This window comes from Nycticebus coucang, chromosome 5 (genome assembly GCF_027406575.1).
Source record: "Nycticebus coucang isolate mNycCou1 chromosome 5, mNycCou1.pri, whole genome shotgun sequence".
In the NCBI taxonomy this organism is placed as follows: Eukaryota; Metazoa; Chordata; class Mammalia; order Primates; family Lorisidae; genus Nycticebus; species Nycticebus coucang.
This window is the reverse complement of record NC_069784.1, coordinates 42888324-42905409: the sequence shown is the minus strand read 5'-3', so window position 1 is coordinate 42905409 and position 17086 is coordinate 42888324. Positions and strand designations below refer to the sequence as shown.

Sequence of the window (17086 nt, the reverse complement as noted above, 5' to 3'; positions counted from 1 at the left end):
GTTACATCTACATAGAGACAAGAAAAGGTATACAACACGTATTTATTCAAAATAAGGTAGCAGGGTGGCGCCTGTGGCTCAGTGGGTAGGGCGCTGGCCCCATATGCCCAGGGTGGGTTCAAACCTGGCCCTGGCCAAACTACAACAAAAAAATAACTGGATGTTGTGGCAGGCACCTGTAGTCCCAGCTACTCAGGAGACTGAGGCAAGGGAATCCCCTAAGCCGAGGAGTTGGAGGTTGCTGTGAGCTGTGTGACACCACGACACTCTACCGAGGGCAATAAAGTGAGACTCTGTGTCTACAAAAAAAAAAACAAGGTGGCATAAGAAAGATTTTTTAAATGATTAAATACCAAAAATTTTTTTTTATTTTTCGTAGAAACAGAGTCTCACTTTATGGCCCTCGGTAGAGTGCTGTGGCCTCACACAGCTCACAGCAACCTCCAACTCCTGGGGCTTAAGCGATCCTCTTGCCTCAGCCTCCCGAGTAGCTGGGACTACAGGCGCCCGCCCCAACGCCCGGCTATTTTTTTGGTTGCAGTTTGGCCGGGGCCGGGTTTGAACCCGCCACCCTTGGTATATGGGGCCGGCGCCTCACTGACTGAGCCACAGGCGCCGCCCAATAGCAAAAATTTTTAATATAGACTTCTGAAGTATTTCCTAAGAAGCATGCCGTATGTGTTTATTTTCTACCTGAATTATCCTTAGATTATTAAATAATGAAAACTTAGTGACATAGTTGCTATTCAGAAAATGCTTTTCTTGGCATATCAAATTGATATTTTTCTGTAATATGAGTTTTACTGAATAATTGCTAACTGAATATCTGTGCTTATATTTACTAAATGATTACCAACATGTAATCCTAAACACTATGTTTGGGTTTAAAGCTTCTGGATTCTAAAACTTATTGAAAATGATTAGGGATATTTTGTCTTCTCTATTTGCAAAACGAAATAGAATTTTAATATGAAGGACCTGGTTTAAGTATCAAACAGTTTTCTGAAAATCAAGTAGTCTTTTTTATGGAGGCAATTCCTGTGATCGCCACGTTTTCTTTGCTTCCTACTAAAGAAACTCAGTGCACTTGCAGAGAGCATAAGGAGTCATGTCAGAGGTCATCTATTTGAGTCCATTTTCCCACAGCTGCCTGGTGCGAGTGATCTTTTACTGTGTTTTAAAAAAGTGGGCAAGGATTAGAGAGGATTAGAAAGAATATTACCCTCCCGAATATAGGCCCAAGGCACTAAGGGGAGAGAACCCAACCAGGCAGCAAATGGGCTTTGCTTGACCAGGACACAACCTTTGCTACATTCCTTTAAGAAACTGAATGGGAAATGTTAAATCTCCAAACTGGATTAGTAAATAATCTCATAGTTTGTGACATCTGCTAAAATACATTGATGCACAGACTGCATTCTTACACTTTGAGGACAGAGCCAAAGACATTAAGAGTAAGAATAATTAAAGATGGGTGTTAAGCCCAGTAATTGTTGGAAAAGCCCATTTCATAAATAGAAAAAAAAAATATTTTAGATGTATTAATATGAGGAGTATATACATATTGATTAGTAACGTATGGCTTAAATTTTGAAACCACTACAACTTTTTAAGATTCTTCCTAGAAGCACTGCTTGTAGCAATTTTACGATTCAGCTTTTTTATTTTTTTATTTTTTATTTTTTTTGGTTTTTGGCCGGGGCTAGGTTTGAACCTGCCACCATCCGGCATGTGAGACCGGTGCCCTACTCCTTGAGCCACAGGCGCCGCCCAGCTTTTTGATTTTTATTATATCATTAGTTTATAGAATAATCTGGGGAACCAGCGTTTGAAATGTGAGAATATATCTTTTGAGATACTTCTATAATGCTTCCATTTTTATATTTTATTACACAAGTTAATGTGGTTTACATCTTATGATATATAATTTGATATCAAATTGTTTAGAACGAAAGATGTTATTTCAAATCAGTTCTAGAAAGGGAAGTGAATTTTGGCCTCAGTCTTCAGAGAAAGTGTTTGGCTAATTAAATGTTTTTAAAGTTGACTGCTTTTGTTTAAAGTTGACTGCTTTAATAGGAAAGATGATGTACAAATCATCAATTTTGTAGCTTCTTCATGTAATTAAGACATAATTATGATTATACCACTTTTGTTACTAAATAATAATATTAGGACAAGTATTTTCTGTAAGAGTTTAAGACAGAATTTAATTTCACCTGAGAATAACCATTAAACTATAACTTCTTCAGCAGGCATATAAAATGCATTTTATACTTTGCTCTCTTGGTCCAGTGCCTTTGCTCAAGATGGCCCTGTGCTGTGAATATGTTGTCCTCCTGTTTCCACACTCCACTCCCAAGTAAACTCTGTTTAAATATCAGCTCAAATCCCATTAAGTGGTTTATGTCTAGCCCCTAAATCATCATACCCCTAAACATAATTATCATAGCAATTCTACACCGAAGTATTTACCCAAGAGAAATGAACACACATGTTCACACCAAAACTTGTACGCAAATGTTCATGGCAGCATTATTCATAATAGCCAAACGGTGAAAACAACCAAGTATGTGCCAATTGGGGAGTGGATAACAAAATATATATGCCATACAGTAGAATATACAATAGAATATTATTCATCACAAAAAAGAGTGAGGTACAGGTACCAATACATGCTACAACCTGAGTGAACCTTGAAAACATCATGCTAAGTGAAAGAAACCAGTCACAAAAATTCACATTTTATATAATTCTGTTTGTATGAAATACCCATAATAGGCAAATCTATAAAGACAGAAAATAAGTTAGTGGTTACTTAAGGGGAGTGTGGGAACGGAGAAGAAGATGAAAACTAAAGGTGTAGGATTTCCTTTTGAGGTGATGAAAATGTTCTAAAATTGTTCGTAGTGATAGTTGTACATATCTGTCAACATTGCTAAAAATTATTGAATTCTGTCAGGTGTGGTGGCTCACGCCTGTAATCTTAGAATTCTGGGAGGCCAAGGCGGGTGGATTGTCTGAGCTCATGGATTCAAGATCAGTTTGAGCAAGACCGAGACCCCACCTCTAAAAATAGCCTGGTGTAGTGGTGGGCGCCTATAGTCCCAGCTACTCAAGAGGCTGAGTGAGACAAGAGAATCATTTGAGCCCAAGAGTTTGAGGTTGTTGTGAGCTATGACGCCATGGCATTCTATCGAGGGTGACAAAGTGAGACTCTGTTCCCCCCACCCCCCAAAAAATTATTGAATTCTTTAACTGGATGTATTCTAAGGTATATGGATTATATCAATAAAGCTGTTACTTAAAAGCTAAATTTAAAATTTCATACCTCTGGCTTGGCTCAGCAGTTAAGGCGCCAGCCACATACATCGCAGCTGATGGGTTTGAACCCAGCCCAGGCCAGCTAAAGAACGATAACAACTACAACAAAAAAATAGCTGGACATTGTGGCAGGTGCCTGTAGTCCCAGCTACTTGGGAGGCTGGGGCAGGAGAATCACTTGAGCCCAGGAGTTTGAGGTTGCTGTGAGCTGTGACACCCTGGCATTCTACGAGGACGACATAGTGAGACTCTGTCTCAAAAAAAAAAAAAATTATACTTCCTGTCCAGGTTCCTATATGCTATAAATTTTTTATGCCTCTACTAATGCACTCACCACAGTCTAGTTATAATTACTTAAGAAATCTGTCTTTTTCATTACATTATGAAACTCCAGAGAACAGACAGGGTATTCTTTGGTATCCCTAGAAAGCTTAGTTCTCTAACTCAGTAAATATTAATTAATTGAACTTTTCCACAGTTCTTTCAACCATAAAATAAGAGAAAGAAGAATTAATGTTGTCATAAGTATTGTTCTAAAATTATATTTTATAATTTTTACATTTAATTCTTTTCTTGAAAAATAAGTATTCGTTTTCGCATTATTTCTTTAGTTTGAGTTTCCATTTCATATTTAGAAAGGTCACACATAAGCCATTTATGACCTGATTTTTAACCTATAGAAATATTCTGATTTTTGTAATTTGCATATATAAGCATTTTATACACATTATATCAGTAAGACTTTCATGTTGTTTTAACTAGTTTAAATTTTTTATCTATTTGACTTACAACATTTTGCATCTATGTTTTTATGGGTATTGGAATTTAATACAACTTAATTTTGTTTTTTCTGTCATGTATGTATGTATATGTGTTTTTCTTCCAGTATTTACTAGAGATGAAAAGTTTAATTTTGCCTCCAGAACACATCCTGAAGCGAGGTGATAGTGAAGCAATTGCTTACGCTTTTTTTCATCTTCAGCACTGGAAGCGAATAGAAGGTGCTCTTAATCTGTTACAGTGTACGTGGGAAGGCAGTAAGTATTCCTTTCCAAATATAACACTAACTTCTCTGACTATTCATGACATTGATAGGTAGTCCTTTCTAGCGAGATTGCCTTTGTTACCATAAGGATTTGTTGTTAGATTGATTTCAAAGTGAACTCAGTGGCATTATATTTGCTTTATTAGTGGAAGAAAGATTTTATGTATTTATATTGATGTCACCTTTACAAAAAGCCAAGTGAGAATATTGTTAATGATATTCTACCATATGTTCATTTAAGATTTATATTTGTAAGAAAAGAAAATGAAAGAGTAAGACCCTATCTCAAAAAAAAAAAAGGAAAAAAGAAAGAAGAAAGGAAGGAAGGAAAGAAAGAAAGGGAAAGGGAAGAAAGGAGGGAAGGAAGGAAGGAACTTAATCAAAATATTTTATCATTTGGATTCATATAATAATTTTCTAGGAAAGTATACCATAGCCACTGATAAAAAATCAAAAATAAATTCAGTGCTCATTGTTTAGTGAATGAGCACTGGAAGTTCCCAAACTTCCCCTAATTCCCAAACTTTTTACTGTGGTACCTTGGGAAATTGTAGCAATTCAGAAGAGTGCTGCAGACTATTTTAAATTTCAGTAGAAACACAACAATACAGTACTCAACATCAGACATCCTCAAACCCATGAGATATCACTCAATGTATTAGCTCCAGATAGTTCACAGTTCCAATGTCAGCTGATAGGTCATTCTCCATTCCTTTCATGTCTTCCTCTATTCCTTTCAATAACTTTGCAAAGCTGGGGTTTTGTTAGTTGCTATCATTAAAGAAAGTGTACCACACAGAAACTAACATAAAATAGGAATTGGGGATTGTGATTTCCAATGTGATTCAAAGGTTAAGCAGTTTTGCAGTGTCCAACAGGCTCATACATACATTCTATTAGTAAGAAATGATAGTCCTTTAAAAATAAAATAAAAAAATTATTTTATGTGTTTTTTTTCCAAATTGCTGCTAAGTTATTAGAACATAAACTTTTAAAGTTGTTTGGACTCATTATTTAGGAAGTGGAATTATTCCATGTGTCCTTAAACTAAGAAAATTTGGGAACCTCTGCCTTAACCATTTGCTAAGGGCCATATACTGACAATGTAAAGATTAATAAAACTTTTCCTGGCTCAGCACCCATAGCACAGTGGTTACCGTGCCAGCCACATACACCCAAGGGTAGCAGGTTTGAACCCGGCCCAGGCCAGCTAATCAACTGCAACAAAAAAATAGCCAGGCATTATGGCAGGTGCCTATAGTCCTAGCTACTTGGGAGGCTGAGGCAAGAGAATAGCTTAAGCCCAAGAGTTGGAAGTTGCTGTGAGCTGTGACACCACAGCACTCTCCTGAGTGTGACATAGTGAGACTCTATCTCAAAAAAAAAAAAAAACTTTTTCTAAATAATAAGTCTCTAAATAGTAAGTCAGGTAGTACTTACTATTATTTAATTTTAGGTTTTGTATAGTCTTTGTCACAACTACTCAATTCTTGTAGCATGAAAGTAGCCTTAAACAATATGTAAATGAATGGCATGGCAGTGTTCCAAAGCAGATAGTGGGCAAGCTTTAGCCAAAAGGCCATCTTTTGATGACCCCTGTTCTAAATTAAGATCTGCTCATTGAAAACTTTGGTGAAACTCATACGTGAAGTTAGGAGCCACTGAGAACTCTTCTAGGTTACTAACAATGGCCACAAGTATACACAACTGTAATTTTATGAATATTCCTGTAAGAAGTGAAATTCATACTTGCAGAGTTGTCAACTGTGTTTGTAATAAGGAGACTGAAGCAAAGACCCAGCGGTCTTATTATTCACTGTTCCCTTTGGTTTGACTCCAACCAGACTTGAACATTCATTGTTATCTAAATAAATCTTTTCTTCTCATTATTCATTCTTTTGCTTACTTTGTTTCTTCTATCTAAAATGTCTCCCTGAAAAAGAAAATACTACATGAAAAATTTACCCAAATGTCTCCAAAATAGCTTTGGTGAGGGTGAGACAGAATTGAATAACATGTATTTTTTTCTTTCAGCTTTTAGAATGATTCCGTACCCATTAGAGAAAGGACATCTATTTTACCCTTATCCCAGCTGCACAGAGACCGCTGATAGAGAGCTGTTACCTAGTAAGTAAATATTTCAGTTTTCCTAAACTTAAAAGTAATTGTTGGGCGGTGCCTGTGGCTCAGGGGTAGGGCACTGGTCCCATATGTTGGAGATGGGGGGTTCAAACCCAGCCCCAGCCAAAAACTGCAAAAAAAAAGTAATTGTTAAATTATTTTCCATAGTACTCTATTTTTAAAGTGCGATTGGTTGAAATTCAGGACACTTAAATACTATTTTAGCCACTTATGAGATGTAATTGCATAATACAATTCATTTCCAAATATTTATTGAGCAAAACACTGTGCTAGATATAATGAAGAACACCAAGATTAAAGATATTAAAAAGAACAGTTATCTTAAAAACATTTAGAAAAGAAATAATACCAATCCTTCACAAACTTTTTCAGAAAAATAAAGGAAGGGGGAATACTCTCTAAACATTTGATGACATCATTATTACCCTGATATCAAAATCAGACAAAGATTTTATAAGAAAAGAAAACCGGTGGCTCCTGTGGCTCAGTTGGTAAAGTGCCAGCCCCATATACCGAGGGTGGCGGGTTCAAACCCGGCCCCGGCTGAACTGCAACCAAAGAAAAAATAGCTGGGCGTTGTGGCCGGCGCCTGTAGTCCCAGCTACTCGGGAGGCTGAGGCAAGAGAATCGCTTAAGCCCAGGAGTTGGAGGTTGCTGTGAGCTGTGTGATGCCATGGCACTCTACCAAGGGCCATAAAGTGAGACTGTCTCTACAAAAAAAAAAAGGACGGCGCCTGTGGCTCAGTGAGTAGGGCGCCGGCCCCATATGCCAAGGGTGGCGGGTTCAAACCCAGCCCCGGCCAAACTGCAACAACAAAAAAAGAAAATAGCCGGGCGTTGTGGCCGGCGCCTGTAGTCCCAGCTGCTTGGGAGGCTAAGACAAGAGAATCGCATAAGCCCAAGAGTTAGAAGTTGCTGTGAGCCATGTGACCTCATGGCACTCTACCCTGAGGGTGGTACAGTGAGACTCCATCTCTACAAAAAAAAAAAAATGGGCAGCGCCTGTGGCTCAAGGAGTAGGGTGCCGGTCCCATATGCCGGAGGGTTCAAACCCACCCCCGGCCAAAAATCACACACAAAAAAAAAAAGAAAAGAAAACCATGGTGTCGTTGCCACTGCTTCTCAGGGCCCGGGACTGGCCAGGTCTTGAGGCCCGGCTTAACTAGGTTCCTGACGTGGACCGCTAAGCTATTATCTCGCTCGGGAACAATTTCTCTTAGGTGCCTGAGGGCTATCTACTTTAGTAGGAGAGAGAGAGATAGTCACTGAAAGAGTAAAAACAGTCTTAGAATAGATAGATCTTAGTCTTTAGTAGAGACTGGTAATCTTCAGCAGAGAGTTGCCATGCTGGCTTTCTGCAGGCGGGAAAGGAGACAGAGTCAGAGTAAGCGGGTGCGTGCTAGAATGCACATCCTCCTGACTGCCTTCTCCTCCAGCCTAATATAAGGCTGATCTCGCGCCTCTCAACACCACAGGTGTAGAGACTGCCAATTAATCAAGGCTCTCATCTCACGAGCTCTCATGCTTGTTAGGAGCGCTAAATCCCTCTCTATGCCATTTTCACCAAGGTGTTCCATTATTGAGGTATACAGGTATTTCTTAGAACTTTCACTCCTCCTAGCCATAGGCTATACGGGCTGCTACACCATAGAATAGCTCTCATGAATATAGGCACAGACAGACATCTTTAACAAAATATTAGCAAACTGCATCTAGCAACATATAAAAAGAATTATATACGATAACTGTATGAGATATCACTCACAAATTCAAGGTTGTTTTAACATCTGAAAATATAATCACCATGTAATAGAATAAAGGACAATATATGCAATAAAAATCTGATAAAATCCAGCTCCAATTCATAATTAAAAAAAAACTCAGCAAACTACAAATAGGAGGGAACTTGTACTGATAAAACATCTATGAAAAACCCACAGTTAACATCATACTTAATGATGAAAGACCAAATACTTTCACAGAAGTTTTGGGATAAGGCAAGGCTGTCTGTTTTCTTTTTTTTTTTTTTTATTGTTGGGGATTCATTGAGGGTACAATAAGCCAGGTTACACTGATTGCAATTGTTAGGTAAAGTCCCTCTTGCAATCAAGGCTGTCTGTTTTCACCACTTCCAATCAACATTGCACTAGAGTTTCTAACCAGTGTAATTAGGCAAGAAAAAGAAATAAAAGGTATTCATATTGGAAAGGAAGAAGTAAAACTGCCTTTATTCACAGTTTAATATGATCCTTTGTGCAGGAAATCCTAAGAAATCCATAAAACTATTATTAGAACTAATTAATGAGTTCAACAAAGTTGTAGTATAGGTATAAGACCAATATACAAAAATTAACTGGATAACTGCATACTCACAATGTACAATCCGAAAATGAAATTTAGAAAACATTTCGAATCACAATAGCATCAAAAAGTACAAACTACTTAGGAATAAATTTATACAAAGAAATGTAATACTGGTACAGTAAACCCACAAAATACTGCTGAAAGAAATTAAAGAAAATTTAAATAAATGGAGAGACATTCTATGTTGCTGGATTGGAACACTCAATATTATTTAGATGACAGGTCTTCCCAAATTGATCTATAGATTCAGTATAAACTCTATCAGAATCCCAGAACAGATTTTGTAAAAATGACAAGCTGATCCTAAATTTTATATGGAAAGGTAAATAATTCATAATAGCCAAAACAGTCTTTACAAAGAATACAGTAGGAGGGGCTAAACTTCCCAATGTGAAAAAGAGCAGTCAGAGTGTTAGGGGAGAACCAGAAATATATAGGGTTATCATTACTCAGAGTGATTCTGTCTAGTTCCTGCCTTCAGGAAGCCAGACTTCTGAAAAGAAGAGTCTACACTGTTTTTCAGCTGTATTATCATCCACTCACTCCTGAGCTGGTAAATTTGTTTTAATTTTTTTTTTAATGATTTAATGAGAAGTAAGCCTGCTGCAGGTTATAAACACTAGTACCGTGTTTCCTTATATGATGTAAACCTGTGCCAGTTGTTATAATCCTGAGCCATTAGAACTGAGGTATAAGAAGGGAAAGTTGCAGTTTTATAATCATCAAACTTAATGAGCTAAAAAATAAAAAAAATACATTTAATGAGCTGAAAAGTTCAAACAGGTAGATAAAAATTTAGTAGGAGAGATTATGAGAAGTGGAGTATGCTGGTATTTTTCTTCTGGAGTCTTTTATTTTCCTCCATTTGCTAAGAGAAGTGATAAGTTTTTTCTCTGAACTCTCAAAGTGCTTTGTGCACTTCTTAATCTCCCTTTTTATTCTAGTTATTTGTTTATTTATTTGAGACAGAGTCTCACTCTGTTGCCCTAGGTAGACAACCATGGCATCATAACTTACAGCAACCTCAAACTCTTGGCCTCAGGCAATCCTCTTGCCTTGGCCTCCCAAGTAGTAGGGACTATAGGCACCTACATAATGCCTAGCTAGTTTTTCCTATTTTAGTATAGATGGGGTCTCGCTCTTGCTCAGGCTGATATCTTGAACTCCTAAACTCCAGGGATCCACCTGCCTCAGCCTCCCAGAGTACTAGGAATACAGGTGTGAGCCACCACACCCAGCCTTAATCTCCCTTTTTAGGCTGAAACTCTTTGAAAGCCAAGATTTTCTTTGTCGTCCCTGTGTCTCTATAATATTTACCATAAAAATTGCTGTTCAATAGGGCAGCACCTATGGCTCAAAGGAGTAGGGCGCCGGCCCCATATACTAGAGGTGGTGGGTTCAAACCCGGCCCCCGGCCAAAACAAACAAAAAAAACTGCAAAAATTGCCATTTAATAAATATTCTTTAAGTTAGTAAAATTCATTTGTTTGTTCTTATAAATAAAACAAGTCTTGCATGTTGTTAAGTACTGAACAAAAATGTTAAATATTAGTACCCTTTCTTTCTTACTCTATTCTGAACTCCTAGGCTGCTCACAGGCTAATAGAAAGACTGACGGACAATGTGTTAAGTGCTATGTGTGTGGCATAGATTATAAGGAAGTTTGAGGTGAGAGGCCCTGTCTCTTTAGGAGTTCAAAGCAATTCTCAATTTTTTGAGTTGGGTGACTTAGAAAATGGCAAATCTATCATATGGCAGGAGGAGCAGGTTTGGGACTAGGAGGAGGAAATAAGTACGTTCAAGCTCTGACTATATTGCCTGTGTAATATCTCATATATATGTGTATATATATACATATATATATATATGTATTTATATTCTTTTTTTTTTTTTCCATAGAGACAGTCTCACTGTACCGCCCTCGGGTAGAGTGCTGTGGCGTCACATGGCTCACAGCAACCTCTTAACTCTTGGGCTTACGCGAATCTCTTGCCTCAGCCTCCCGAGCAGCTGGGACTACAGGCGCCCGCCACAACGCCCGGCTATTGTTTGGTTGCAGTTTGGCCGGGGCTGGGTTTGAACCCGCCACCCTCGGCATATGGGGCTGGCGCCCTACTCACTGAGCCATAGGCGCCGCCCTGTATTTATATTCTTAAGTATTTTATTACCTACCTAACACAATACATAAAAGCTTTATATTTTATATTTCTAAATAATTAATGAATGTAAGATAAATTTGTAAGTGATATGTACATTATAAAGTGTACATGTAATATATAAATAGTAAATGTTGTAGGCATACTTTGGGCATAAGTAACAGAGAGCCACTTTAAAGTAGCTTAAACATGGCTCTGTGCCTGTAGCTCAGTGATTAGGGCGTCAGTGACATACATTGAGGCTGGTGGGTTCAAACTCGGCCCGGACCTGCTAAACAACAATGACAACTACAACAACAACAAAAAATAGCCGGGCACTGGGCGGGCACCTGCAGTCCCAGCTACTCGGGAGGCTGAGGCAGGGGAATTGCTTAAGCCCAAGAGTTTGGGGTTGCTGTGAGCTGTGACACCACGACACTCTACCAAGGGTGACATAGTGAGACTCTGTCTTGATAGATAAATAAATAAAAATAAACTAGCTTAAACATAAATGAGAATTTGTGGGAAGAACACTGGTTATCAAAGAATTCAGAAGCAGCAATTACCAGTTGGACCTCAGAAAGGAAAGGAACCAGGAACTAGAAGGTCATTAGGATTTCCAGGAGATACTCTCCCTCCTCAGACTCCTGTCCTCTTTGTATTCTCTCTCCTATTTGCTTCTCTTAGTGAATCTGCTTCATCCTTTTACCCCTTTCCCTTTATAGACAGCATTGTGGCCAAACTTGATGCCCCTTTGGCTAAGTGTTTACATGCCATCAGCTGAGGCAAACAATACAGGATGAATAATATTTCATTCCTACTTCTGAAACTTCTGAGAGAGAGAATGACATTTGTCCAGGTGTTCCTTTCCTGTCCAATCGAGGGTGGCCTAGGGACAGAATCAGGTTGTGTAAACAAAATGACCAGGAGTTATAATAACTCTTTCTCTGCCCATCTCACAAGATAGACTTTGGAGTCATCTTCAAAGTCATTTTCCAGGTAGCAAAAGAAGTCCTATATATAAATGAAATCACTAAGGGAAACAATAGAATGAGAAGTGAACTGAGGGTGGCACCATGGCAAAGAAATGGATGGCAGAAGAGTCAAAGATTCACATCATAAAAGAGTGATCAGAGAGAAAGAAGAAGAACTAAAACTAGCTATCCTAGAAACTAAATGGGAGAACAGTTTTCCAAGTAAGGAGGAGAATCTGAGATATTGTGGTAAGGTTAGTTACTGAGAAGAACCTATTGACTTTAGCAGTTAGGAGGTCATTAGTAAGAGAACTTTCACTTTCCCTTCTAGGGTGCTGACAGTAGTACTTGTTATCTTTCTATTTAACAAGAACAAGGCTATTTAAGGTGAAGGAATGGATCTTAAATTATAGAATATTAATAAGCCTAAAACAGGCTTGGCGCCTGTAGCTCAGCGGCTAGGGCACCGGCCACATACACTGGAGCTGGTAGGTTCAAACCCAGCCCAGGGCTGCCAAACAACAATGACAACTACAAACAAAAAATAGCCAGGCGTTGTGGTGGGTGCCTGTAGTCTCAGCTACTTGGGAGGCTGAGGCAAGAGAATCACTTAAGCCCAAGAGTTTGAGGTTGCTGTGAGCTGTGATGCCACAGTACTCTACTGAGGGTGACATAATGAGACTCTGTCTCAAAAAAAAAAAAAAAAAAAAATCCTAAAATAATGCCCCCCTTTGTAAATCATTACAATAGTTGTCTAATACTAGGTCAGCTTTTATATGAATAAAATGAGGCTCATTATAAGCTGGGTGCTATAGCTCACACCTATAATCCTAGTACTGTGGGAGGCTGGAGCAGGTTGATTGAGCTTAGGAATTCAAGATCAGCTTGAGCAAGAGCAAGACCCTGTCTCTACTAAATATAGAAAAATTAACCAGGCATTGTGGCCGACAACTGCAGTACCAGCTACTCTGGAGGCTGAGGCAAGAGGATTGCTTAAGTCAAGAGTTTGAGGTTGCTGTGAGCTATGATAACACCATGGCACTCAACCTCAGGGCGATCGAATGAGACTCAGGCTCAAAAAAAAAAAAAAAAAAATCAGGGTTATTATCATGTTGTTAGAGCCATAAGGGACAAGACTAGTTTGCTTTTTGGAAAGATTTTTTAAATTCTAACGCCATATAGGATGCAAACTGCAGGATGTAGGAGAGGAGGAATATGCTGGGGATGTTGGGGGCTATTTGATTGTATTATATGTTCTTAGAGTATTTTTTCTGTCTCTGACTTTGGTAGAATGAACACATTTTTAATAATGTGGAGTTTTAATACCCAAGAGTACTTAATGTTTTTTGTTTTTCATTTTCCTTCAACCTTTATATGACTTACAGTGTTCTGGAATTTGCTTACAGACCTCATAAGTTTAGACTTGAACTATTCCCCTAGTTCACATAGCTATTTAGTTGTCTTTTATGCCTCCTGAAAAATTTTTCTCTGCAAGCCAGTGATGAAATTTGAACTTTCGTTCCAAGGGAGTGTTTCTTTGCTATTCAGTCATTCATTATATTGATATATTAGCCAAACATTGACTGACAAATGAATCTACAGAAAGCAATCCAAAAAAAAAAAAAATAGGTTTCTCCTACTATATAAAAATCTCCAATTTTAGGAAATTTTATTGCTAAAGTTAGAAAGTTTTTTTCTTTATAAGTGGGAGTCTTACTATCTCTTAGGGTTATTGAAAAAATTAAGTGAGCTAATATAAATTAAATCACTTCAAACCACAAAATATATAGTTTAGCTAGTATTATTAATTTTACTGTCTTGTATGTATTTCCTATCTTTTCAAATACCAGGGTTTAATCCTCTTGGTTTGAAGTTGGGAAAAAGTAGTAGTTAGCTTCTCATGGCAGAAGGACAGGCCAGAAAGCACTGCCAACTGGTTCTTTGGGTGCTGAAAGCACATTGTTCTGTACACTTTCCAATGTTTCTAACTTTAAAACATTCAGTTCTGGTGTGCTTTTACTTTGATCGTGGCTCAATGGCTCTGAAAATTTTCTGCATTTTTGATGAGTTTGATTTTTGGTATATAAAGTAGCTTAGGTATAATCTTCTCTGTGAATCATCATATTTAAAAAGTGAAATTTATAGCTGGCCTTGGTTCAGCACTGAATTAGTCATCCCTTACTAGTGCAGGATATTATATTAGGAGTTACTGGGTTAGTATCCAGCCCTGAGCAGTCAACTTCCTGGCCTAATGAAGTCCCAGAATAGCTCTCAGTTTAACAGACACTTACTGAGTATCAGGCACTGTAATAGGCTCATCTCAGTATTGTTATTTAAGTATTTTCAAATTTCAAATAAAATACAGACACTTGGATACAATTGATAATGAAAAATCCAATCATCAGAAAAGTAATATCTGAGTAAATGTGTAAATGTGGTAAAATAAAACAAGGAACTTCATTTGTGGCCAGAATCCTAGGGCTTTGGTTTTCTAGTTCAGTTTTTGCAGTGCTTAATGTAATGCCACATATAGAATGCATTAATAACTGGGTAAAGTTATTAACTGATGGTTCTGGGAAATCTTTAATGACATGTTTGTCTCTTTATACTAGTTTTTGAGCTCCCAAAGAATAAGAATTAATAGCAACTCAAATTTCTTACAGTGTTCATTATAACAACTCCATAGCAACACACATAGATCACACAGCTAATAAGTGACAAAGCTCTTTTTTAAAACCACCTCAGCATATCTTTATAATCAGCCTTCTTTCCCACAATGCCATCCTGTTCCCGGGTCATAGTATAGTCATCTGGCTGTGTGGATATGCTGTTGATGCTGGAATAAATAATGGATAACTTGCTTCTACTTTGCATGGTCAGAGACTTCCTATGGGTTTTTTGTTCGTTTGTTTGTTTGTTTTGTGAGACAGGGTCCCCCTCTGTTGCCCAGGCTAGAGTACAATCAGAGCTTACTACCACCTCAGACTCCTAGGCTAAAGCTGTCTTCTCATCTCAGCCTCCCAAGTGCTAGGACTACAGGTGTGCACTACCATACCTGACTAATTTTTCTATATTTTGTAGAGATGGAGTCTCATTACGTTGCTTAGGCTGTCTCACACTTTTTATAACAAATGTTTTCCTTTTTAGTTGTTAAAAATAGATTTCATTAGAAAATATTAAGACTGGTTTACACTGTATTCTGAAATAAACTTCATTCTTTTCTTCTTGCAGCATTTCATCATGTTTCTGTCTACCCAAAGAAGGAGCTTCCTTTTTTCATACATTTCACAGCAGGACTGTGTTCTTCTACGGCAGTGATAGCCCTTCTCACACACCAGTTTCCTGAAATCATGGGTATATTTGCTAAAGCTGTAAGTATGATCTCAAGGACTTGTGTAGAGTATTTGTAAAACACACAAGAAACCATCTCTGATCTGCTTGTGCTAATCCAATTGAACAGAAGATATTTGTTATAGTAAATTACAGGAATTGATTTGTAAAGTTATTGCCATAAATATGTCAAAAACGTAAGTTTTTTGCGGTTTAAGTTGTATTTCTGTTGCTTAAAAGTTTGCAGTGTACAGTATAACTATAATGTATAAAGTTGGTTCTTGTAGATAACTTTTGGTGATAAACATCAATTATTATCAGCTAAAGAACAATCCGATTCTTTTTTACAATCAGTGGATTTTTTGGCATTTAAAAAATTCCCTTTTTCGTAAACAAGAATTGATTTTTTTAATTTAAATGAAATCATTAGTTCTAAGAATTTTTGAACTTTAAATTCAAGAATACGACTAGGGTGGAAAATAAGTGGGGTAGGAGGGACAGATGAGACGCTGCCCTGGGCAAGAAAGTACCTGTACACACAAAAGGTCTCCAGTTGTGTCTGCTTGTGCTTATTGACCTTCCCCAAACCACATATAGACCTTTACTTTCATTTTTACCCATTAATTTTGAACTGCTTTCTAATTTCCTGACCCAGGAAGTACTTCAGGACTGATGTTAGAGAAAGTTTCCCATGACTATTTACTCTTCTACATAAACTTATTAATTGATGTCACTGGCTCAAAGTAAAATTACCAGAGTTAATTTCCTTTGAGTCTCCAAGCCTTTTAAAAAATGCATCCTTGTACATCTTTGTGTTTTTACCAAGTAATAAGTGTTAAAACACAAAATGAAACTACTGATTCGTTATTTTCCTAAATATAAAAGCACTGAGAACCATAGAAAAACTAGCCTTTTTAGTGATTTTCTGTAGTTTTTCTCTTTGTGCCTCCATTCTAAATCCCTGTAACAATTTCTTTTCCTGCCTTAAGAACAGTTTATTTGGTGACATAAGGATTAGTTTGGCTTTCTTCTGAGACCAGTGGTAAGAACACTGGTTTTCCTTTTTCCCTGAAAATCAACTATATAATGTGTTAAGTTGCCACAGGCTTTAGGCCTAGGAGTCTGAGTTTGCGCTTGATTCAAAAAGACTTACTTTTGTGGCGGGCGCCTGTAGTCTCAGCTACTTGGGAGACTGAGGCAAGAGAATCGCTTAAGCCCAGGAGTTGGAGGTTGCTGTGAACTGTGTGAGGCCACCGCACTCTACCAAGGGCCATAAAGTGAGACTCTGTCTCTACAAAAAAAAAAAAAGACTTACTTTCCACTATTGTTTGGGGAGTCTAGATACTTGGGTTGGAGATTGTTCTCTTTCCTTTCAGTGTAAAAAGGAAGTTTAATGATCAGAACCATAACTTTGTTGTTTGCAATGGTGTTGATAGGTGAATGTATCTCAAACTGACCTTACTCTGTAATCTGGCATGGAAAGAAAATGGAATAAAAAGGTAATCCCATCCATTTAACAACTGGGAAAAAAATATATACCTGTGTACTTGAGATCATAGGCAAGCAATGGGCTCAGAGATGATTCTTGGGTTTCTCTCAGGGCACTGGAGTGGGAAGGTGGTATAATAGACCAAGAAGGGAGATCTAGAATCTGGAATAGATATGTAACAACTGTTAGTAGTGTATTTCCATGAGGTACTGATTAAAATTAATGTGTATTTCCATAAGGTACTGATTAAAATTAATGTGTACATTAATTTTAATGTACACAT

The 17086-nt window shown here is 37.7% G+C and overlaps 1 protein-coding gene across 3 annotated transcripts in view; it reads left to right on the top strand.

Annotated features, from left to right (window-relative positions):
- Positions 1-15508, top strand: part of ST7L (suppression of tumorigenicity 7 like) — an 87158-nt gene extending 71650 nt beyond the window's left edge. For all 3 annotated transcript variants that reach the window (XM_053591860.1, XM_053591861.1, XM_053591859.1), the window contains 3 exons: positions 4211-4361; positions 6404-6496; positions 15216-15508. In XM_053591860.1, coding sequence (XP_053447835.1) covers positions 4211-4361; positions 6404-6496; positions 15216-15394 — 423 coding nt within the window. In that variant the 3' untranslated portion in view covers positions 15395-15508. The remainder of the gene's footprint in view (positions 1-4210; positions 4362-6403; positions 6497-15215) is intronic.
- The last annotated feature ends 1578 nt before the right edge of the window (positions 15509-17086 follow it).